Source organism: Azolla caroliniana, unplaced genomic scaffold, assembly GCF_043228905.1.
Source record: "Azolla caroliniana isolate FFs.n. ecotype wild unplaced genomic scaffold, voAzoCaro1.0.p SCAF_12, whole genome shotgun sequence".
Classification (NCBI taxonomy): Eukaryota; Viridiplantae; Streptophyta; class Polypodiopsida; order Salviniales; family Salviniaceae; genus Azolla; species Azolla caroliniana.
In genome coordinates, this window is record NW_028230447.1 from 17471324 (window position 1) to 17496427 (window position 25104).

The following is a 25104-nucleotide window of genomic DNA, read 5'->3' on the forward strand; positions in this document are numbered from 1 at the left end:
TTTCATCCCAAGAGCTCTGTTTCCATAGCTATGGATGGATGGATGGATGATGCTCTGTTTCTTCTCACTTGTATTTTAACAAGAGCACTAGTATTATTTTAACAAACTGGCCGGGCCCGAGAGGCAGCGCAGTACCCCGAAATTCGATTGACTCCTCAAATCCAGTCTTGAATCTTGATAAGGTATGAGTCAAAGATCTTGTCCGAGGTGTCAAATTCAGTCTTGAATCTCGACAAGGTACGAATCAAAGATCTTGTCCGAGGTGTCAAACTCAATCTTGAATCTCGACAAGGTACAAGCTAAAGATCATGTCTGAGGTGTCAAATTCAGTCTTGAATCTCAACAAGGTACTAGTCAAAGATCCTATTCCCTGAGGAGAGAAAAGAGGCACGGTCAAGAAAGCCGAATGGATTGAAAGATCCATGATGATAAGTGTTGGTCAATCAATATAGTACCCGTGAATAGCACCAAAGATGATGTTGTTTCCGCATATAGCACGGAACCAGAGTCTGGTTCGCATTCTTCCCAGAGGGGGTCATTTCCTGAGAGGCATTTGCCCTCTTGCATTGCATTCTAATTCGGGGATTCCCAGAGAGATTCCACCTGTTTTCCATTCCGAGCCTGGGATAATGACATTCGAAATGGCTTTGTTGTGCAACACTTGAGCAACAAGGACAAAATGCATTTTATGGTGGGAATAACTAGGTTATCCTTAAGGCCACATCTGCCCAAACTAGGTAATCCCCGACACTTAGTCTATAGGTATCTAGGTCCATTGCCTATTCAATTAGACGATTGCATCATGAAAACCCAACCCAAGGGTACTTTCATTAAGAAATTATCCATGTTAGGTTACAAATTATAATCAACAATGAAGAAGAGGACAACCACTAGTTGTTGGCCCGGTTCGGTTTCTTTGCCCTAAAACCAAACCGAACCATTTATATAAAACATAAACAAAAACCAAACCGTTTACAAACCCTCAATCCATTTAAACTAACCATTTAAGAAAAGGTAAACAAACCATTTTAGGGAAAAGTTGAAACCAAACCAATAAATATATTGTAAGGCATGAGACATGAAATCTTGTACGTCGTTTGTTGGACAATAATACACATGCTTCATCGATGGAGAGGTTCCGACTCCTAGAGGTACTAATGCTAGTCCTACTTAGAAATGGAGATAATGTGATACTATGGGAATAATTAACTTGAAATGGTACTTTTGAAGGCGATTATAAGGTGGCTTATGAAGATTACATTTACACTACATTGATTTAACACCTATATTACTTTCACGATTTGCTTACTATTGTAAGGTCCAAATTGGATGCACACGTTCGCCAAATATAAGTGACACCTATATTCCTATATGAATGTATCCACAACTTTCCTTTTATAAAAAAGACTTAGCAATGAGATCAAATTGCTTGTTTTCAAGACCCAATTCTGCTGCATGTGAATATTTGGTATAACTTGTACGCATATTCTCTCATTGATGTTCATTTTCTTTGTATATCGTGTCTTTTATTCAGACACTCACTTGAAGGCATAGGTGACAAATCTAAAGGTATCTGTGAATGGAGCTGATAAAACCGTTTCATAGAGAATAGAATTTTTTATCCCAAATACTTTCACTAGGGCGTTCTGTGTTACGTTTCACACCACATGCGTAGTTCTTACAAAATTGACTGAGATGCCGACATCTCAACAAAAATCTATACATTATAAACCACATACTCTTACATAGATATGCACATATATATGAGATAAGAGGGAGAGAGGTTCAGTACATGAACAAAAATTTAAAAGAACATTTATTAGAAGGAATATGAAAGTAACATATTGTGTCCTCATCTGAAAAAAAAGAATAATCGAAGTCTACGACTGAAAGTTGGAACTTTCACTATTATTGTTGGGGGTAATGGCTGTGCCTCTATAGCTTATAAAGGAGAATATGTTGGACCTGCAGTAACAAGCTGTGCACCAAAGGAACCGAATTAAATGAATAAGAACAATCAACAATTTATCTGCAACATATGGATCACAACCACGATTCCAATACCTTATCTTCAATGCTGATGTCGTCAGGAATGTCGAGCTTTTCGCCCTTTTTGGCCTCAATGACAACTTTGCCCTGATATACCCACCATCATTGCACAAATTATGAAGCAATGTTTATTCTTAATTAGCTAACTCCCTTGTAATATGATTTTACAGAATTTAAAGTGCACAACTTGAATATTAGTGAAAAGGATTAGACAAATCAAACCTTGAGAAAGATACCACTGCCAAACCAAACATCTCCAATAACCTTCAAACTATCCAGGTGCAGAATGCTTGGAATAGCTTTGAACCTCTTCAGAAAGTCTCCAACCTGTGGCAGGCCAAGAACACGAGGTTGGATTTCCTCAATATTATTGAACGAGAAGGTTGATTTTGCACAAAGATTACCTTTTTGAATTCAGCGCTCAAATCGACCGATGGATTCTCTGGCTTGCTTCTATCTGGATTCCTTATGACAAGACCATCCTCAAGAGTGTAGAGATCAGACTGAAATACCAAAATGGAGTTGAGTAGTTAGATATATGAAATCATTGTCTTCTCAAGTAATCTCAAGCTGAAGTCAGATACTTTGATGCTTGACATTAAAAAGCATACATGCTCAAAGATAAATTAAGGTTATTGGTCATTTTACCTGCACAAGCAACAGATCTGATGTTGCCTTGACAGGAAGAAATCGAGATCTTGGAACATTTACGCCTATTGCTTTGTCAAAAAACTGCGATAAGATGTCACACTGTTACAATTTATAAGGCACATTGAAGTACGAAGCACACAGACAAATCAAGGAGACCGCATTGACACTAGGCATTAGAACTTCCCATAAGTATGCAATCAAGAAGGAACTTGACACATCGATAATGGTTTGACAATATATATATATAATAATATTATTATTTATATTTAACATCCACAGGAGATCAATTGCGATCAATGAAACTAATCCTATCCCATGGCGAGCATCGAACCTGGGTTCTCTCAATTTATGACTTTCATAACAGGGTGACAAACAAATGATCACAGTAAACGTTGCAATCAAGATTATTCCGCACATATATGGTTGACATGCAAAGTTGCATTTGTATGTACAAGATGAATAACCAACAAATCAAGCAATGATTGCTGTACAATATTGTACAACATAACATGCGAATTTGTAGTATGTACTGCATGAACTTCATAAATCAAGGAAAAGGGGGGAGAGAGAACCCTAATTGCTGCTCCTGCAGCAGTTTCCAACTGTAAGATCTTAACACCATCTACTTCCTGCAAGAAATAGAGTTTAATTGATTGATGAAATGTTTTGAATTGTAACAATAAAGAAATTTATTCTGTACAACTTATCAAATGTCTTGATCAGAACAATAAAGCCCTCAATTCTATACAACCTTTGGGTTAGGGATAATTTCCATTTGAAGTGCATCCGCTTCAACAAGCCTCTTTACAGCCTTGAGATTTACCCAGCTGCATGCAAATTTGTAACTCATATTATTATTATTTTACTTATAAACAAAAACAAAAAGATTTCAAACCAGGCTAAGTTTCAAGCATGACATATACGCATCACATTAAGCACGGTTATTAAACACTCACAGGTTATTTGTGTTGAAGATTTTGAACTTCTCGATTGATTTGAACTCACCAACCTGGCAGAAACCTATTATTAGTGCATGCAAAATACACTTTTCTAAAATAAAAAGGAATTTAAATACTTACATGTTCATCTGCAACCTGTGCAATCTCCAATAGCTGTACAAACACACATTTATTATTGTCATTTTTCTTCTCTTTAGCAAAAATCCCAATATGGTTTTGGAACCATTGTTTACCTGGACTCTTCCTTCGTAAGAAATAAGTGTCCCACCCTTAACATCCGCTAAAGTTTTGGGTGTTACCTGGTACACACAATTGAACTCAAAGCTTGATTCACAAGCTAGCTATTACTATTACACTATGGCCGCAAAGGACAACCATACAGAACTCACAAGTGCAATACCATAAAAGATTTATTTGCCTTTCGAAATTTCCAAAACTTCTAAATAAGAAAATCATAAAACCTCCAGCTTACCTCCATGCAATATTCGTTCCCGTTTCTCAGGAGATGCTTTAGGATATCTGGGTTTTAGTTAATATTTAACATCTCTCACACATACAGTTTATGAAAAGGTGAATTAGAACAGCAAAATGAATTTAAATTGATCCTAAAATAAGATGTGTATTTTAAGCCGAGGAACAAGAGGCCTTGTCTTGCAGAATAGCATTTCCATACAACACGGCATAGAAACCAAATTATCTAATTGGGCAGAATGTTGCATAGCTTATATTTGCACAGTTCTTTTAATTGTGTTTTTAATGTTATATATTGTTTCCTATTAGGCTTGATTTGAGGAAGCTCCCAAACCCATTGCATACTGCAACCTATGATTAAGAGTGTAGTGTATATCATAGGGAAGTCGAGACTTTTTATATGATCAATTTGAGTTAATACATCGAAAATGTATTATAAAATAATATGCTCACAAGGCTATGTTTAAATATTAATCTTTACAAAACCCTAAAGACGAAATGCAGATGTAAGATAGTTTGTCATAAGGATACTTAAGTCCACTGTTGCCCCTAAGTTGTCAGAGTTGGCTATGAAAACGTATTCCTTACCCTGCATATATTGTAGAATGGCTGTTAGAACTTTCTTAACCAGTTCCACCAGAATTAATCAAGAACGCATTGTGAACAACTCACCTCTGCTAATAATTCATCTAGCTTTCCGCTGTTATATAAGGAGGCAAAAATATCTCCATGTCCTGGAGGATACCTTCAGATTAAAAAATGTGTTTAGAGAGTCATTCAAGAATGTAACCACAATAGACAAATATGCATTGGTATTAACATTCAAAGCATCCAAGGGTGAATTCAGAACATATGGAGCAAACATCTAGCCTATTTCATCTTTGTTAGCTTTCCCTTGTGAAATTTATAATCTACGATCCACTTACTTTTCACCATGATTACATACTGATATTTAGCATCATCGAAGTACTTCAAAAATGGTTCCACCAATAAGCATGAATTACCTAATGCCAGGAAACCGGATCAAAGGAGAAGATGTTTTGTGTTTCCAAAACGAGGAAAATGAACGGGAAATGTGTACTTTTTCGTTAAGGATGTATAGAAACATATTATGAGTTATAAAGAATATCTATCCTGTATCTTGGAATGATCTAGGTTGGTACCTAGAATCTCTACATCAGCAATCGCAATTGCAACCTTCACATGAATCCATGAACAGGAAGGCATCAGAATTGAAGGATGATCTATGCTACATGAAATCTTCATTGAACTCAATTCTGGAGTCTCACCTAAAAATAGACCTATTGTTGGAAGTAGGAAAGTCACTCTTGATACCAACAGTATAAACTTATAGAATGGCTATGTGTAACTTTGAAAAGTGACAAAGAGATGGAATGAAATGTGATATCAACATATCATCAAAAGACCAAAGTGACCTATGAGACCAAAAGTTACATCCATGAGAATCTAATAAAAGTCTGCTAAAATAAAGCAAAAATGTATCACACCTAAACTACGTGGCTTCTAATACAACTAGGCTGTGATCAAGGTACAATGGTATAAGAACCATGGGTATATGCAATGTGGAGGATACAATGTCCAACTATATAGATTTTCCTTCTCTGCCCACAAATAAAAGGAAAGTACAGTTCCATAACAGATCTGATCCATTCGTCTGACTTGTGAATTACAGAAAGAGAGAGAGAATCTTATTGAGAAGGGAAAAGGAGAAAAGAATAAGCGAAAATTTCATCTTTGAAAAAACATATCAGGATGAGCCAATATCGCAGCACCATGATGCTGAAGTGACCCAAGCCAGACTCCAGAGAAAAACTCAACCAACTTTTGCCAAGTAGACACACATACCCAGAATCAACAAATGTGGGTAGATAGAGAATCCCTAGGGGCATGAGACATAAGGAACTTGGCAAAATGGTTCCATAACTTCAGAAGAAGTGGTGACTTCTCATAGAAAACAATTGGTTAATAAAATGGATAGTGAATCTGCACCGTCTATATCATTTAAAGTGATTGAAAAGAAAAGAAAAACAAACAAATTAGAACAATTTGGCTCCTACAACATTGAGAATCTCCTACGTTCAGGACCCTATGGAGATAGAACATGAGTGGATCTAGAGATAGAGAGATTCATTTTATTATCGTCATCAAAGGTCAAATATGACCTACGAGACCAAAAATATTACATTTCACGTAATACATGTGAAAGTGAGTAGTGACACTTTCTATGTTCAAGAACTTTACCAATGAATGTTGCAACCGAGAGTGCACATTGTGATTTTGAGAGAAATTCGTGCAAGGATTGGTTTTGGTTGAAGATAATTGGAAAGCATAGTCGAATATGATCAAAGGCAGAGCATTGTATCAAAGTGTGATACTTAGACTCCCGAACTTGTTTCAGGCAAAGTGGGCATAGTTGACCACTCTCATAACTTTTACCCCAACGCCCCATCTCACACACAATGTGTGTGAGCCAAGTCGTATGGAAGCAATGGTTCAAATGGCTGATAACAAGATGGACTTTAACATGTATCGATGAATAAGCTTTCCTCGTTCGGCAAAAAATATGGTTTTGTAGTTTGCAACATGTGTAATATAATGTGTGAAGCATGAGCCTCCACATTTTTCCCATGTCATGATACATTGGCGTTGCAAAAAGATAACATACTATGTGTGTGTGTGTGCGTGCGCGTGTATACATATATGTAGTCGTAATATTCGAACACAATGGACAATTGAAGGATTGAAATTATTTTCTAGAAAATACCCATGACTGTCCAAGAAAAACAAGACGTCAAGGACTGAAACATTTCATTTCCAAGATAAAAGAAAGATTTGGTGGTGATGTTATCACAATTATTCGTCTAACGAGGATTTAGCGCAATGATTATGGTTTGCCTTATGGCTTTGCAAGGAGTGTGGGTTGGTATACCGCTCAAATACGGAGCATGTCCACTCTTGATAGCAATGGGCCCCGCCGAACCCATTACTATCGTAGATGTAACCAGGACTTCCCGGGAGGTCACCCATCCCAGTACTATTCCGGCTCAAGCACGCTTAACTTGCAATGCTTGAAGCATCCAAACAACCACAAAACTCATGGCATGTGATGTTATCACAATTATTCCTCCAACGAGGATTTAGCACAATGATTATGGGATCTAAATTATTTCATCCTCATCTATAGTGAGCATTGTGATCAATGATGTACATGTATTATCTTCACTCTACACAATTACTTCAAGAACTCGGATCTGCATACTTATCATCAATTCCCATTACATCACTCCTATACCCCTTGTGACTAACGTATGGGTAAGTCATTATTATCCCTCAAGTATGAATCCCCCTAACTTTATGATTATTCCACTCACATTTAATAGTATCCACTCACCATTTTGAGATGAAAGTCGTCTTCCATTTGTATTATTTTTTTCCATTTACTGGCTACTTTTTCAACATCACACTCATTGCCTATGGGATCTGATGTTTGATTTTCCTCTATCAATTGATTTAAGATTGAGTCCATTCAATTTAATCTGTGCATAACAAGCACATAATCTACTTTAGTCATTAATACATGTGATGATGTACATAATCAGGCAGCAAGCATTGCTCACAACAAAATATTTCTCATGATTCTTTGTTGAAGAACAGGAGTTCATTTTTTCTGATGCTCTTAACATTTCTTGTGTTAAACGACTTACCAGCCACTTTTATCTGTGTTTCCTTTGCAAGGCCACGGAAGTAGATCATCAGCCACTAGACGAGGATATTGACTCTGCATCCGACAAGAATAACATAGTTAGAAGCAATCATCATATTGCACACAAAAGTTCCCCAGACAAAAGTTGTATTTGTCAACCTGGTTGAATATCTTCACTTGCAATTCAGCATTCTGATACTTCTCTATTATCTGGAAAGCACTACCATTATATGAGTCAACCTTGTGTCCATGTAAAATAGAACTTCATAAAAATAAACTGGAACTTCAAAGTAAACCTTGAGTGTATCGTCATGCGTGTTGAAAGAATTCATAAGGACCAGTGGTACATTACACTGGAACTTATTATTCAGACTCTGTAAAAAAAGTTCATGGGGATGTTAATATAACGAATGATTCAGTATAAATAGGTCTTTGCATTATGTCCTTGTCATTATAGTTGAAAATGTCATGAAATGTGACCTTCTACAAGACTTTGTTACCTCAATCTGCTTCACTATCAGATCTAGAAACGTTTGTCCATTTCTCACTTCAATCACTGATCTGTAATGACAATATGAATCAATTGTACATTTCTTCATTGCATGAATAAAATCACAAGGTTTTAGAAGGAAAAATCCAACATGAGATTTTTATATCCAAATCATCTTACTTGGGACCAGTGCATCCCATAGTCGTTCCAAGACCTCCATTGAGCTTTAGAACAGCAAGCTTATCCAAGAGAGCCTTTGCCTCCTCTGGGTCTAAGGGAAGATAACAATAAATGATGCCATTATCATCAAAACTTGAGAAGAAACAATTACATGATGGTCAACAGTAAGCATTGATTTGTTAATTTTCCCACCATCAGAAACAGAGGTCAAATCATCGTAAGGAATGACAACTTCATTAGTGGGAGGTTGGATCTTCTCCCAAAGGATCTCCTCTGTAGCACCACTGTCAAAATGAAAGAAGAAAGACCTATTGGATGCTTATTCTAAACAAAAGAGCAAAGACAAAAATGTGCTTATGCTTTAATCATAGACTGACCTTAGATATCGACCCACTAGATTAACAAATCCAGACTTCTCGCTATCACTGTCATTGAGAATCAAACAAGCTCCAATAAGCCCAATACAAGCAGAAGATCATGTATGTAAAAAAAAGTGAAAACAGATGCAGGGGGGACAAAGGTAGAAGGAAACAAATTTGAATTTCTCATGTGGATCTAAGCTGAATTATCATATTCAATAGTAGGGTTGAGCTAATTTATCATCTTTTGATAAGAATCTGCTCCATCTAATTTGATAGTAGAACTGAGCTAAAGTTATGATCTTTGATGGTATAAAACTGAGCTAGGTCACCATCCTTTGTTGGTATACGGCTGAACTAAGTGATGCTCTTCGATAAAGAATCTGCTGGATCTAGAGCCAAGCTAAGCTTATCATCATCGGTGGATAGCATATAACTGAATCAACAAAATGAAGATTGATTGTGATGGCGTTGCACAAGATGTGATTCTTAGCTTTAAAACTATGTCCAATTTCATATTCAGAGAGATAGAAGGGAGATGGCCGAGATCCAAGCTAGCTAAACTAAGTTACTGTTTTTTGTGGGTTGAGCTAACAAAAATATAGAGTGCCAGGATCAAAGATCTAGTGGAGAAGATGAGGGGGGGGGAGAGAGAGAGAGAGAGAGAGAGAGAGAGAGAGAGAGAGAGAGAAGAAAGAATATGCATTGTGAAAATGAGACCTGATCTGATCGAGCGTGGTGAGCGCGAGCTGGATGCGAGTCAAAGCATCAACCTCTGTTGCCACTGCAGAGGCCGCCATATCTGGGTTGTGAAGAACAGGGGAATGATTTTCAAAGAAGAAGAAACAGAGAGATGAGATCTAGAAGAGAAAAGACTGATGGACAGCCTTTCTTCTTTATTCAGATGGGGGGATGGGCATATTCTTCCCATTCATTCCATGGGCCATGGGGAAAGAAAGAACATCACCACCCACTTCATATCTCAGGCTCACATGATCACGATCACGATGCATTCTCGAGGATGAGATAAGAGATTGTTTTGTCCGTCGGCTTGTATCGAACCACACTTTGGGTTGCAGTGTGCGCTCTGCTCTGCTCTGGCTCTAGACAATGCCATGCATGCCTTTCGGGCATCAGTTCATGCTTCAGACCCTATTCCTCAATGCTGACTAGAGGAATGTGTATGCATAGGTAGGTGCATGTCTAAAGATGTGTATTGTTTGATTGTAGTTTTGGGCGAGAGGATGTGTATGTATAGGTAGGTGCATGTATAAAAATGTGTATTGTTTGATTGTAGTTTTGGGCAGGAGGATGTGTACAAATAGGTAGGTGCATGTATAAAGATGTGTATTGTTTGATTGTAGTTTTGGGCAGGAGGATGTGTACAAATAGGTAGGTGCATGTATAAAGATGTGTATTGTTTGATTGCAGTCCAAGCCCAAATACCTCCCCTTCTAAACCTAATACTTCTTCTAATCCTAACTACCCTCATTCGCATTGCAAGACCTGACCATAACCCAAGAACGTGCGATCTTTGAAGATGAACTTGGTGCCTTTGATGTCAAGCAACACAACCACCTTTGATTGTTCATAACTTCATAGTACTCGATGCATTCATTCACCTTTAGAATGTTATTGTGGTAAGCAGCACATTGCAAAGTGCAAGATGCTTACACACATACTATCTCAAAATCATTACATGCACTCTTTTCTTTTTTGCTCACAAAGTTTCTCATTATATGCAACCTTCAATCAACTTCATTTAAGTGAAAAAGATCTTTTTCTTTGAGCAATCGACTGAACAATCTATGCATGGTTGTCAAAAGCTACATGTCCTTTCCTTGGACAATTTCAATATACAACTTACTGATTATAAGCACAACACTTTACCCTGGATACTTTCCACATTATCACTTCTAGCACACAATCTTCCCAACGTCAAAAAGGAGTGGAAGCTCAATTACATATGCCGTTAATCAAATGAATGAAGGGTGGAAGAAACTAACCTATTCACACACCAACTATCAAAATTAAGTCTAGCAAAGATGAAGATCACATTTCAATGATAGTTTCAGGGAACCTTAAGACAAAGTAATGCAAAGAGCTATTGACAGATTTAACAAAACAAGCTACGAGCATCACCTCCTTGGTCTTTAATCAATACAAAACGAAGATAATTACATTGCATATAGATAAATGTACAGTTCAACAGAAAGTCCATGGTATATTGTTGTGTCCTCGAGAAGATATTGATTCCTTATGCCACCATTAGTGCATAGGTGTATTCAATAATATTCAACCAGCCAAGCAAATATAAGTTTTTAGGGGCATAATTCCATTGTTGCACTTAAAACAAACCTTCTCGGATAGAGTAGTGGGAGCACACTTAACATGTATGTCGCTCTTCTTCCACATCATCCCAAAATATAAAGAATGGCAAGTAATCACAAGCACTATTGAAATGTAACAAGCACTCTTCTAACCACAAACCCAAAAACATATGCTATATGGTTAGGAATTCTACGACTATATACACTGTACAGCTGATTACATCAGGCCTAGAAAACTATACAAATCCCACCATGCCTACTTGCTGCGACATGCTATTGAACAATAATGCCAGGGATTGGATGATGCAGTTGGTCCTTTTGTACCAAGACCCTGCCAAGTTCCTCTATGCCACAGTGAAAGCACGAACAACCTCAATAATAGGAGCTCGGCACATTGGACATTTCCCACTATTTTTTATCAATTCAGAGGCACAATTGAGACATGTACACATGTGCCCACATCTGCAATAAGAACCAGAAGGCATGAAATTGTTCTATTTCCTGTAAAGGGAGTGACAATATAATTAACTCCCTAGACTAACCTGTACAAAAGGGAATCAATGTTCCGATCACAACACACACAGCATATTCCTTTCTTCACAGAAACCCATTTAGAACCATCAATAGCTTCTTCTGGAATCACTGCAAAACGACGTTGAGCACAAATGTTCAAGGAATTGCATTTACAAGAGTGTGTAGGCCAATAGACTGTCAATATACTGTATGCTTGCTCTTTCTTTGACCCAAAAAGATTTGTTTATACCTACCTTTTCCATCATAAATAGTTTGAAGAGCACCGGCTAGTTCCTGCCTAATAGAACGCTGAAGATCGAGCTGCATTTCAATGCAAGTTTCTACCATCCTATGAAGATTCGACATCTCTTGGTGCAGCTTAACCACATCCGTCCGCAACTCATTGAATCCTTCAACTTCCTACAAGAATAGTTTCCCAGCAATAATGGATTCATCAATAATGGATTGAAAACCGTTAATTTGAGATACAAAACACACTTACTGTATACGACGGACGATATATAGGTGGATGCGGATGTGGACGAGACCATGTTGTTTGTTGTAACTCTTGTTGCCACAAGGGCTGTGGTGGTGGAGGGGGTGGTGGAGGGGGTGGTGGAGGCGGGGGCATAGCAGTTGGCTGTTGTCTCTGGGCTTGTCTTCGGTTGCGGGTTCGCACTCTGTCCCATGCAATCGGTGGTTGTTGTTGAGTTTGAAGAAACGACCCTATCAACCTATCCAGTCTTTCACGAAACTCACTTGCTAAGACATTGCTCACACTTCGCCTACACATAGAATCAAACAAGACATTTACTGGTTGCCTTAAAACATTAATTCAATGAACAATTACTGAATGTCTAGCATCTAAGATACTCAATTCCTTACCTCCCAAGAAGCTCCTGAAGCTCCATATTGTATGTGGCCGACTCTTCCATTGTTGCAAACTCTGACACTCGTCTTGATTGATTGATTCCCTGCCAGCCTCTTGATGTACCTTCTGATGAGCCCCCTTCTCCATTGGGGTTTTCTTGTACTGAAGCCTCCAAAGGAGGCTGGCTATTTCTCCTATTTTGAGCCTCACTTTGAGTGTTTGCTTGTTCTGCATCCAACCTAACATTAGCTTGGCTCTGAAGGATAGTTTGAAGCCTAGAGCGAAATCCTTCCCTGAAATAAACGCTAAGGAATTAGATTTACATGTTGATTGCAATCCAGAATATGTGGAATGTTTCTCATTACCTCAAGTTACTAACTGCCCTCCGCTGTCTTAATTGGCCTAGCTCTCCTGCTGCCGAGGAAGGGATCTGTGCTGGTTCATTAACTGCTCCTGGGTGCAGGAATCTCCCTCTCAGGAAAGACTGAATGCAATACAACCATATACTTCACTTTCTAATACAACAAAAAATCTATATAAATTTTTTTTTAAACCAGATTCTAAAGTCAAAACTAAGGAAACAATCTTCAAAGCTAAACCTGGAGTCGATTCCGATGGGCAAAATCTGATACCGCACGATGCTCCACCAGTAGTTCAAGCTCCCTTTGCCTCTCCCTCTCCACTCTCATGAGCATATCGAGAATGACTTGCCGATTCAAGAATCTTCTTTCTCTTCTGCTTAAGCCTTGCACTGGATTTTCATCCTCACCTTCTCTAGCTTGCCTGAATGCCATGATTGATTCTGGTCTGCTGGCTCCTCCAGGTCTCTGTCCACTAGTTACATTAACCCATGCTCTAGCAAGTTCGCGAACCCTCTCTCTCTCATTCTCATCCAACCATGTTGTTGACCTGTTATTCTGTGTTTGCTCACTTGAAGGCACAGTCTGCATCTGATTATCTGCCATCAGATGTTGCACAATCTGTCTCACATGCTCTCCTTCACCATCTCTAGAATGATCAGACACTTGTTCTCGTTGATCGTTTACATTGACTCTTTCAGATTCACCTTCCTCCCACTCTATATAAGGCAAGGTACGGGATGAATCTTCATTCTGCTCTGACTGAGAAGGTCTATCGTCAACTTCAACAGTTCTTTCTGAAATGTGAGCATTTGTCTCGTTCCCAATGCTTTCTAAATTTGGGGCTTCTATGTGCGTAGTTGTTCTTTGATAAGGACTATCCCTATTCCTCTGGATTATTCTTTCTTCTTCTAACTCCCTCCACATTTGCACTAAAGACAACGGTCTTCTATGTCTCTGTGCCTCTCGATCCAGAGATGCATCATCATCTCTTGCAAGAGACTCTCTCAGAAAAGAGGCATCTAAAGTTGAAACTGAATGAAGGCCAGCAAGGGCAAGCAGCTCAGCTTCTCGATTCTGCCTTTCCATCGTTGTCATCATCATCTCCTGTGCATGTTGTGTGGCCCATATCGAAAGAATACCCGATCGTGGCTGTTCCTGAACATTAGTAAGCCCATCATTTGCATTATTTATTCCATTTTCCTCTTCTTGTTCTTGAACTATCGTACTGCTTTCACCACCATAGTCACTCTGCTCATGGTTCAACATACTATGATATGGAGGGTCATTCATTTGAAATAAGGATCCAACATCTTCTTCCAAGTGAATGGCATCAACCTGTCCATCATTGGCATCATCACGCAAAGTGTCATAAGTAGAGGTAGAACATGGCAGTGAGGAGCTGCCACTGATACCTGGATCATGACTACATGAAGCTATGGCCATACAAGTGTCAAGATGATCTCGTACGAGCTCTTCGAGCCCTTGTCGGAATCCTGCGTTCGCACTATGTGTCTCTATTAGTTGTATCATTTCTTGTTTATTTTGTATTTGTTGTAGATGGACTAGATTAGCTAATCTCTCATCATCCATCTCTTCAGATGAAGGAATCGGTATTTCCATTGTGCTTTCACATGAACTTTCTTCACGGTTATTCGTTTGGCTTGCCATCTTCCTGAAGTCCATTCAAAAGCACGGTGGTAACATGAGAAAAGGAAAAAAAAAATAAGGGTTTGCTAAGGAAGATAGATTGGGTTTTGTTTTGACAAAGGGTCCACGATTTTAGAATTGAATTTTCTTTCACAAATAAATTAGATTAGATTAGGGTTTTATTCTGGGTGATTTCCGGTCAATGTTTCTTTCAGTTTACATCAGAAGCAGCCGGTGATTGACAGGAACAGAAAAAATAAACACAGAATCTCTCTCCATTAGAAAGCGATTTTCGAAGCCTAGCTATGATGGAGAATCAAGGGGGGAAATACATCATAATAAACAGAGACGGGCTAAAATATACGATTTTCCTCATACTTACACAGGCATAGCTCGACAGGAAGGAAGAGGAGGAGGAGGAGGAGGAGGAGGAGGAGGAGGAGAAACTCCACTTTGTCTGTGTGCCTCTGCGCTTTGAAGGTAAGTGCGTTTCCTCTCTCTGAGCTTTGAAGGTAAGCGCGTTTCCTGTCTCTCTTGGGCGTTTCCCCTCTCTCTCTCTCTCTCTCTCTCTCTCTCTCTCTCTCTCTCTCTCTTGGGCGTTTCTTTAGAAAATAAGTTATAGCTTCTGTATGTATGTATGTATAAGTATGAGCATATGTATGTATGTATGTATGTATGTATGTATGGATGGATGGATATGTATGTATGTATGTATGTATGTATGTATGTATGTATGTATGTATGTATGCATGCTTGTTATGTATGTATGTATGTATGTATGTATGTATGTATGTATGTATGTATGGATGGATGGATGGATGCATGTTATGTATGTATGTATGTATGTATGTATGTATGTATGTATGTATGTATGCTTGTTATGTATGTATGTATGTATGTATGTATGCATGTATGTATGTTATATATGTTTGTATGTATGCATGCTATGTATAAGTACCAATATGTATGTATGTATGTATGTTATATATGTCTGTATGTATGCATGCTATGTATAAGTATCAATATGTATGTATGTATGTATGTATGTATGTATGTATGTATCGATAATGTGGCATGGCATGAGCGGAACCCCTCCCTGCCCCCCCAATCTAGAATTGTGATTCCATTCTAACACAACAACCCGAGTGAGAAAGACAAGAGATGTACATCTCCCTACTGACACTTATTATGGCATATGCATCAATTCTAAAGCTGAAGGACTTTACACCGAATCTATGGACCATGGATTTTACACTAAATCTGGAAGTGTTCATACAATACCATTGTTGTCATTAGAGTTTATAGGAACACGAAAGGAAGTCCAACCAGTATGGGAGATATTGAGTAGTACCACTATATATCACATTTGGAAGGTTAGGTGCTCTCTTATTTTCCATCAGCTTAAAACAACACTGGCTGAATTGCTTTCAAATATTTGGTTAGACATAATTCATACTTTGAAGGGACAATGGGATGGTATTGTTGGAGATTCCAATGCTAAAATTGCTCAACGACATGACTTTATCACTATATGGAAAGCTACTCCATTCATGACAGCCAGTTGTGGTACTCCTTATTGGCATTTTCAACCTCTGAAATGGTTGTTCTCCCCCCCCCCCCAAATCACATAGAATTTAAATCTTGTAAAAATGGTTACACTAATGACAGGATATCTTCTTTAAAAAGTCAACGACATGACTTTAAAAAGTCAACGACATGACTTTATCACTATATGGAAAGCTACTCCATTCATGACAGCCAGTTGTGGTACTCCTTATTGGCATTTTCAACCTCTGAAATGGTTGTTCTCCCCCCCCCCCCCCCAAATCACATAGAATTTAAATCTTGTAAAAATGGTTACACTAATGACAGGATATCTTCTTTAAAAAGTCAACGACATGACTTTAAAAAGTCAACGACATGACTTTATCACTATATGGAAAGCTACTCCATTCATGACAGCCAGTTGTGGTACTCCTTATTGGCATTTTCAACCTCTGAAATGGTTGTTCTCCCCCCCCCCCCCCCCCAAATCACATAGAATTTAAATCTTGTAAAAATGGTTACACTAATGACAGGATAAAAATGACTTTAAAAAGTCAACGACATGACTTTATCACTATATGGAAAGCTACTCCATTCATGACAGCCAGTTGTGGTACTCCTTATTGGCATTTTCAACCTCTGAAATGGTTGTTCTCCCCCCCCCCCCCCCCAAATCACATAGAATTTAAATCTTGTAAAAATGGTTACACTAATGACAGGATATCTTCTTTAAAAAGTCAACGGCATGACTTTAAAAAGTCAACGACATGACTTTAAAAAGTCAACGACATGACTTTATCACTATATGGAAAGCTACTCCATTCATGACAGCCAGTTGTGGTACTCCTTATTGGCATTTTCAACCTCTGAAATGGTTGTTCTCCCCCCCCCCCCCCCCAAATCACATAGAATTTAAATCTTGTAAAAATGGTTACACTAATGACAGGATATCTTCTTTAAAAAGTCAACGCCATGACTTTATCACTATATGGAAAGCTACTCCATTCATGACAGCCAGTTGTGGTACTCCTTATTGGCATTTTCAACCTCTGAAATGGTTGTTCTCCCCCCCCCCCCAAATCACATAGAATTTAAATCTTGTAAAAATGGTTACACTAATGACAGGATATCTTCTTTAAAAAAAATAAAAATTCTAAAGTTGAAGGACTTGCATGAATCAGAAGCATGTATGAACCTTGTTTTGTATTTGTGGTGTTTGGCTGGGATGTGCATCCACCGATTTCGTATGTGTTCTCATTCACAATCTGGATGGAAATTAAAGCATTGAATATGCTCTCGCATGACCTATGATTCGATCAATGACAAGAATATGATTGGAAAAACACAAGACAACCTCATGTCAGATCCATCCATGGCTTTTGACGATGAAGAATCATATGAATTGCACTTGGCGAAAACTTGTATTTCCTCCTCCACATAGTAGTGTGATATATGGGGATGAAAACCCCCCTATCATACATGCATTCTTCACATTTCAAAGGAAAAGTAACGCATCAAATTTCAAGTGTGGCCTTTGGAAGAATCTCTAAGTATGCGCATTCCTTCACAGTATGACTTTAAGAAAAAAAGCATCAAATAAGCCCTTAACGCAAAGACTTCCTCTTTATTTTTAAAAGAGGAAAATCTCTCATCCTTGAGCTTATCTCTACAATGGGTAGCACCAACAACATTTTCTTTTAAAGTTTTCTCTTTGTCCCAACTTTTTAGTAATCGAACTTTTCATGAGCATTGTGTGAATTCTAGAGAAGGTTTGCAAAAATTCCATGGGGCAAAAGGTGCCATTTTGAGAAACTAAGGTGATGTGGTTAAGAGCTTAGAATTTTCCTTCTATCTCTTATATTGATGTGATTCACTTCAATACATATTGTATTGTTACTCTCTTGTGTTCGATTTTTTAATTTTCATAGCAAACCTTCATCTGAATTAGTTGAAACTTGAAATGATTCATTCACCTCATGGTAGAAATTATGGTAGCACTTCTTAACCAATAACTTTTGACATGTATCACCAATACTCAAATGCTAGAAACTCCCAAGATATTAGGTTTGGCAAAATGTTCCAAGCTAGATTTTCCCAATTATTTCTAGATCGTGTCAACTGTTCAATTAGCGATGCATACATTGTGCCTACCTTTCCATGTGAATCCCCTACCTAAATAAATATTGACAAGAACTATAAATATCATGTGACTTTTTGAAAAAGAGATTTATTCAAATTGGAGGGTGGGAGATTACTACTAGAAACCGTTTTCTTTATCGGCTTGCTTTAAGATTCTATATATTTACTTTTTAGGTCATAAATGATAGGCACTAATAAACAATTAGTGGTAAAACTAGGAAAACCACCAAACAAAAGTGGAAAAAGTTTAAAGAAGAACAACTAGGAAATTGTTAGGAGTAAGGTACACTTGTGACGAAGGTAAGGGAGAAAATTCTAGTCCCTCCAAAAAATCAGTGCAATTAGTAGGAATTGCATGTGCATGTTTTGGGACAACTAATGGAAAGCTCACAACGAGTAATCCATTACTCCACAAGCATGTATTTTAAAGTTCAACTTAAAATGCGGCATGTTTGTTGGTCATTAGTTCGCTATGGATAATCAAGTGATTTCAAGGTGAAACTTGACTAACAATATTGCTCATAATCTAAATGTTGAAAGTGGGATGCAAATGATGGTTCTTGTATGGGCTTGAATAAGGATGATCTTATTATTACAAATTGAATAGGATGGCAAAACTTGGGTTGGTCTCAATGTTTTTATGCACTTTTGCTATAATGGAATTTTGATCAATGATTTGAAAGTTTCATGTATCAAGTAAAAAAAACTTGGATACATTGAGTGCTTGAAAACCCATTCCTCATTGAGACTTGAATAACATGTGACAATATAGGAAATTAACTTCTATAAATCAATGATATCATTTACTCATCAATGCTCGATCATATTGTTAAAGCATAAGGGCAACTCTGTCTAGGGTCTCCACAAATGCGAAGGTTGGCGGAGATCCACAACATGTATGGGTTGGCTTCGTATAAACAACTTCAAATGCAATACATTTGTTTGGCATATGTTCTTGGGTTTGTTTCCATTGTTGTGGAGTTACACGCGCGTGTGTGAAATGTGAGCAGGATGACCACCAAAGACTTAAACTAGGGAAGGTGGGTTTGGCTTGACTAGGTGATTGTCATTGTCAATTGTAGTCATTTCCTGCGAAAGGGCTCTTCATGGAATTTAAATTCCACAAAGACTTCAATACACAATTGTAGATCGCACCAATGAAAACTTTGGGTCTTTGTGGACCACAAATCTCTTCGTCACAAGCGTTGTTTGGATGACAGGATGCCCGAGTTCCGGTTTAGTGTGTTAGGTTAAACTCTTGACCCTCGTAAAATTCTCATTTTGACGTAGGAACTGCTCAAATGCTCAAATTTTTTAGTCAAAAATTTTGTTTCTAATGTCTCCGATCATAATGTTCTTGATGAGATGATGGATTGTTGAAATTTTGAACCAAAATTTCACCTTTTACAAAATTACCAATTCTTCACGTAGATTTCTACCTCGATATCAAAATCTTGAACTGAAAATTTAGCAATGATCTTTGTTCAATTGCGATTTGCACAATTACAATGAAGATCTTTCAAATTACACATGATTTAAAATAATAAAATTTATGAATTCTTAAGGTAAACTCTAAAATAATATCCTATGATACAATTTAGGATAAAATCCTCAAACTCGTTAAATGGGTGGTTCGAGTAGGAAACATGCGAATCATACGAAATGAAAGGAAAGGTGATGGTAGAGTGCTCAGAGGAAATTCTTGAGTTTTGGTGTAGGTATCCCACAATCAATGACCACATCACCTATTGTCATTATAGGTCTTAATTCACTATCCCACAAAACAATATGTTCACTAACATAGTCTAAGCGTCTCTCTCAAAATGTTGATCCTTGGCAATAAGCTCTCAATTCTACTCTTATAGGTTTTAAGAGCCCATCCAACAAAATCGTAAGTTTCTTTTTGTAGCAGTCAAGACTTGATTGATGTAAAATTTATATGTCCTTTTTCATTTTTATCACATACCTCAAACCATACACCTAATTGTAAATCATTGTTCTCCTTTTGTCACCCTTAACAAGATTCCAAGAGTTAGCTCTCATTAATTGAGCTATATCATTTTGCTGGTTTGATCCACATCTAGGTCTAACTCACCTTGGCTACTTCTTTGAACATAACCATCACTTATTATAGACTCAGTTTCTAGACGCTTTCCTCCTTTGTCATGCCATGGCACAACATCAATTGTTGTGGCGCCCTCACAAAATGTGAATTTCAAATGGCTTAGCTTCTCTAACACTAAAACAAAAGAGACCTATTACCATAGGTTTTTCTGCAGGTTTGGGTTTCTAGAAAATCCAAACTACTAGGCTCTAAGTAACCATATGGAATGGTTATCTTCCACTTTTTAGGCTGTTGGCAAATTTGGACTATCCAGAATGTGCTCCTCTTTGGTTTGTTTATGGTGTCAGTAATCATATGGGTAATTGAGAGGCCTCCTTGAATGGCAAATTTTTAACACCTATAGCCTATGTGTCTGTTAATACCAAGGATGATTTGGCTCCTTATCTTGCAATTGTCTCTTTGGTTTCTTTACATAGAAATTCTTAAAATTACTATGTAAAGAAACCAAAGAAAAACGACCTCCTTTGTGGTGCTAGAGATCATGTTATCTATCTTGGCTCATTCTGATACAACCAATATCCCAACAATGCATTTGAAAACAAAACACTGCTTTGCGAGTGTTGAATTCAGACGTAAATCCTTTATAGGTTATTACAATGCTTCAAAAATGATATATAATATTGAGGGATGATGGTGATACTCTTGTCAGTTTTTAGCAAGTGTGCTTGATGCATCAAAACAATAGTTTCTCGTAGATGTGTATTTTCTCATATTTGTTCAAAGTTATGTTCCAAACTGATTCGTTATAAGAATCATTCATGCCTCCTAGGTCATGCATATCTAATGCCCATAGCATGTGTGAAGAATCCCTGCCATTGCAAAATTTTCATATTCAGGCACTTACTGGCACACAATGAATCAGCAAAATCAGATTTTCAATGTTCTTTTGAGCTCCTTTGCTTCCTCCCACATCTCAGCCTCTGCATAGATGTTGAACATGACAATGAATGCAGCAGCATTTTTTTCATCCAGCCCCGCCATCAGTTCAAAGGAAATTCTGCCCAAATCAATGTTACTCCAATTCTGACAAGCCCCTAACATCGTACTCAACGTCACAAGGTTTGGTTGAAATGGCATTGTCTCTAACATTGCAATGGCTTCAGTAAGTTGCCCAGAACGAGCAAATAGGTCGATCACACAGTTGTAATGCTCTAGTGTTGGAGAGAGACCATATTTTTTCATAGCTTTAAAGCACCTCTCTCCGATGCTGACAAGACCTCCATGACTGCAGACAGAAAGAACATTAAGGAACATCACGGAATCTGGACCTATGCTTTGATTTGTGACCTCATCAAAGAGATGAAACACTTCCTCACACGCTCCACATCGTGCATGACCTGTCATTAATGCATTCCATGACATTGCAGTTGAGCACAGCATTTCATCAAACACCTTATGAGCATCTGCCATGATCCCACATTTTCCATACATGTCAATGATTGTATTTGTAAGTACTCTCACATCTTCATCTATGCATGTTGGAGAGCCATTTATGTCATATGGAAACCCCTCTTTGGTAATCTGAATATATAGTTCCTGGCCTTTGCTCAAAGCTGAAATGTTGCTGCAAGCTTTAAATGCACATGCATAAGTGATTGCATTAGGTAATATGCCATCGAAAAGCATATTTTCTAAGCATTCTAAAGCTTCAATGATGAGCCCATATTCAGCATAACCTGAGATGAGGGCTGTCCATGTAACAACATTTCTATGTGGCAATAAATCAAATATCTTCTGCGCCTCAACAAGTAGCCCACATGTAGCATACATATCCACTAATGAACTCCCGATGAAAGAATGGCCATCCAAACCTCTCATAACAATCTCAACATGTAGTTTCTGGGCCCTTTCATTGAATTTAGCATTGCTACATATCTGCAAGCTACAAACATAGGTGGTAGCATCCAATGAAACGTCCTCGTGTTCCATGTCCTCCATGCATTTCAACACTTCTTCGTTGAGCCCATGGTCAAACAAGCCTGTGATAATAGTGTTCCATGATACCGTGGTATGTGCTGGCAGTAGATTAAATACACACCGTGCCTCGACTAATGAACCGCATTTAACATACATATCTACCAGACTGTTGCCCACAGGAAGGGCTAGGTCAAGTCCTCTTTTAGTAATAAGGGAATGCATTTCTTGTCCTCTGGTGGAGTCCTTGATGCTGCTGCAAGCCTTCAAGCTAGCAACAAATGTGGTTGGATCTGGAAGAGTTTTATCAAGCTGCATGTGCAGAAAGCATTTGGCTGATTCCATGCCAAGTCCATTTTCAGCATATCCAGTGATGAGAGTGTTCCACGAAACCAAATTTCGAGATTGCATAGAGTCAAAGATGGTCTTTGCTTCTGCAAGCGACCCATTTTTGGCATATAGATCCATCAATGAGTTGTCAAGAAAAATATTTCCGTCCAGCCCCTTTTTCAGAATAGTGCCATATATGTCTTGAACGGAACACAGAGCTTCTGAATTCCCAAAGGCTTTCAAAATAATAACATATGTGCCAGCATCCAAAACCAAACCCTCAAGCTGCATTTGGTTTAAGCAACCAAGAACATCCTTATCGAGTCCATACTCAACATAACCTGCTATAATTGCAGTCCAGGACACAATACATCGTGCTGACAGCTTATCAAACACGTAATTGGCATCAAAGATCGATCCGCATTTCACATATGCATCAATTAAGCTATTGTTAATAGACTGAACCATATGAAAACCTGCTTTTACAATATCATCGTGTATTTCTCGGGCCTTATCTAAAGATCCAGTGATGCTACAAGCTCTCAATGAGCAAATGAAAGTCACAGAGTTAGGAAACAGCCCTTCAAGCTGCATCCTTTCCAGACATTTGAGGGCCTCTTCACCGTACCCATATTCAACATAACCAGAAATAAGCGAATTCCACGATACATTGCCTCTGGCTGATAGTAGTCCGATGACTGCAGTAGCATCTTCAAAAATGCCACATTTAGCATATGCATCAACTAGAATAGCCACAAGACAAGGATCTGAATCAAGCCCCCTTTCAATGATCTCATTATGGATTTCTTGGCCTCTTCTGATAGCTTTTAGGCTTATGCATGCCTTCAAGGTGCAAATATAGGTCACAACATTCGGCAAAGAACCTTGAGATTGCATGTGTGAGAAACATTCCAATGCCTCTGTGCCTGGTCCATATTCCGTGTAACCTGTAATAAGAGCATTCCAGGAGACCACACCTCGACATGGCATCAGATCAAACGCTTTCTTTGCCTCGACAAGAGACCCACATTTGGCATACATGTCCACAACAGTGCTTCCGACAAAAGCATCACTTTCAAGCCCTTGTTTCACAATCCGCAAGTGTATAGACCTCCCATCATCCATGAACTTCAGCTGGGCACATGCTTTTGTGGCTGCAACAAAGGTGAAATTGCTAGGGCACACATTGCTGTCTTCCTGCATGTTGTAGAAGCAAGAGAGGGCGTTTTCGAGCTCTCCGATTTCGACATGGCCTCGAATGAGAGAGGTCCAGGCGATCTCGTTGCGGAGAGGCAGGCTGTGGAAGAGATGCAGAGCATCTGCCATGCTTCCACAGTCCACATAAGCTGGGACGGCGTAATTCCCAAGCACGGGGCTGTTGGAGAGGCCCAGGGAAGTGAAGCGAGCGTGCAGGTGTTTGAGGAGGGGGAGGTTCTTGGCATGCCTGCAGTGGAGCAGAGAGGAGGCAATCTGGCGCTCCAAAGGGGTGCCATGGTCCATCGATCTGCATGATGATGGCTATGGCGATGGCGATGGCGATGGATCCTTCCTGCAGAGTTTTTCTTTTATTTTACCTCTGAATCAAAATCTCAGAGAAACCCAAAAAAACCCTAATTCTTGTTGCATGTAAACCCTAATCCATACCCAATACATAGTGGAAATAGTGATTATGGTCGATTAACCCTAATTCTTGTTACATATTAACCCTAATTACAAAAAATATAAAAACCCTCATTGACTCAATAGTAAATACATTGTGAAAATAGGGATTAGGGTTTATTCATTTGTTACAAACTTACATGTAAGCCCTAATGACAGGAAAAAAAACCCCTAATTGACCCAATGCATAGTGAAAATAGTGATTAGGAACCCTGCCGTGTTTCTAGATACGAAAACAATCAATTCGATGAAATTAAGAGCATTTGCATGTTTGTGTTGGACCTGAACGATCCGTTTCTTTGGAACAACTATGTATTTGAAGCAATTACCACCTTCATAACTTGTTCTTCGAGAGTATTTACAGATATATTTGTATCCTAGGTTAAGCCCTAAAATTCCCCTTTTCGTACCTAGTGTAAAACAAGTAAGAATGCTTTTTTTAGAGGCAGTTCAGATCATGTTCCATTCGAAACACGACAAAGTTGTAAAAGTTTACAATGGGTACATGGGGCATGGCTTTTGTTTAAAATCGCTCTAGAAAATATAGTTGCAATTTATCAAATTTGGCAAAGTGGCCTAGTTCGAACTACTTGAACCAATTCACTATTTGGCGTTTTAAGGACAACGAAAACTCAACAATCTTTAATGTTTTCTACTCATTTGCACTCCACCATTAGTAAAAAAACGGTTGGTGTTCCAAATACTTGGAAGTAGATGATATAATTGTTCTAGTCCTATACACCATGGACTTCATGTACATGTAAAGGTATGACATATTGTATATTT

The 25104-nt window shown here is 38.3% G+C and overlaps 3 protein-coding genes across 3 annotated transcripts; all 3 read right to left on the minus strand.

The window, feature by feature from the left end:
* Nucleotides 1-1799: 1799 nt before the first annotated feature.
* Nucleotides 1800-9747, minus strand: LOC147857295 (UTP--glucose-1-phosphate uridylyltransferase-like). The gene is made up of 21 exons (XM_087328420.1): nucleotides 9604-9747; nucleotides 8902-8949; nucleotides 8717-8808; nucleotides 8525-8615; nucleotides 8355-8415; nucleotides 8151-8228; nucleotides 8014-8064; nucleotides 7856-7929; nucleotides 4803-4875; nucleotides 4662-4719; nucleotides 4132-4178; nucleotides 3893-3958; nucleotides 3780-3812; nucleotides 3657-3709; nucleotides 3452-3527; nucleotides 3273-3329; nucleotides 2698-2781; nucleotides 2454-2552; nucleotides 2272-2376; nucleotides 2065-2136; nucleotides 1800-1978 (listed from the first exon to the last, which is right to left on the minus strand). Exons 1-21 carry the CDS (start codon nucleotides 9681-9683, stop codon nucleotides 1943-1945), a joined length of 1434 nt encoding a protein of 477 aa, XP_087184546.1. The 5' UTR covers nucleotides 9684-9747; the 3' UTR covers nucleotides 1800-1942.
* Nucleotides 9748-11017: 1270 nt separating this feature from the next.
* Nucleotides 11018-14627, minus strand: LOC147857296 (uncharacterized). The gene is made up of 7 exons (XM_087328384.1): nucleotides 13197-14627; nucleotides 12963-13081; nucleotides 12612-12890; nucleotides 12229-12511; nucleotides 11981-12146; nucleotides 11756-11855; nucleotides 11018-11675 (listed from the first exon to the last, which is right to left on the minus strand). Exons 1-7 carry the CDS (start codon nucleotides 14625-14627, stop codon nucleotides 11558-11560), a joined length of 2496 nt encoding a protein of 831 aa, XP_087184510.1. The 3' UTR covers nucleotides 11018-11557.
* Nucleotides 14628-20215: 5588 nt separating this feature from the next.
* LOC147857297 (pentatricopeptide repeat-containing protein At3g09040, mitochondrial-like) lies at nucleotides 20216-24238 on the minus strand. Its single transcript, XM_087328189.1, has one exon. The coding sequence runs from the start codon at nucleotides 24157-24159 to the stop codon at nucleotides 21283-21285; it is 2877 nt and encodes a 958-aa protein (XP_087184315.1). The 5' UTR covers nucleotides 24160-24238; the 3' UTR covers nucleotides 20216-21282.
* Between the last annotated feature and the right edge of the window lie 866 nt (nucleotides 24239-25104).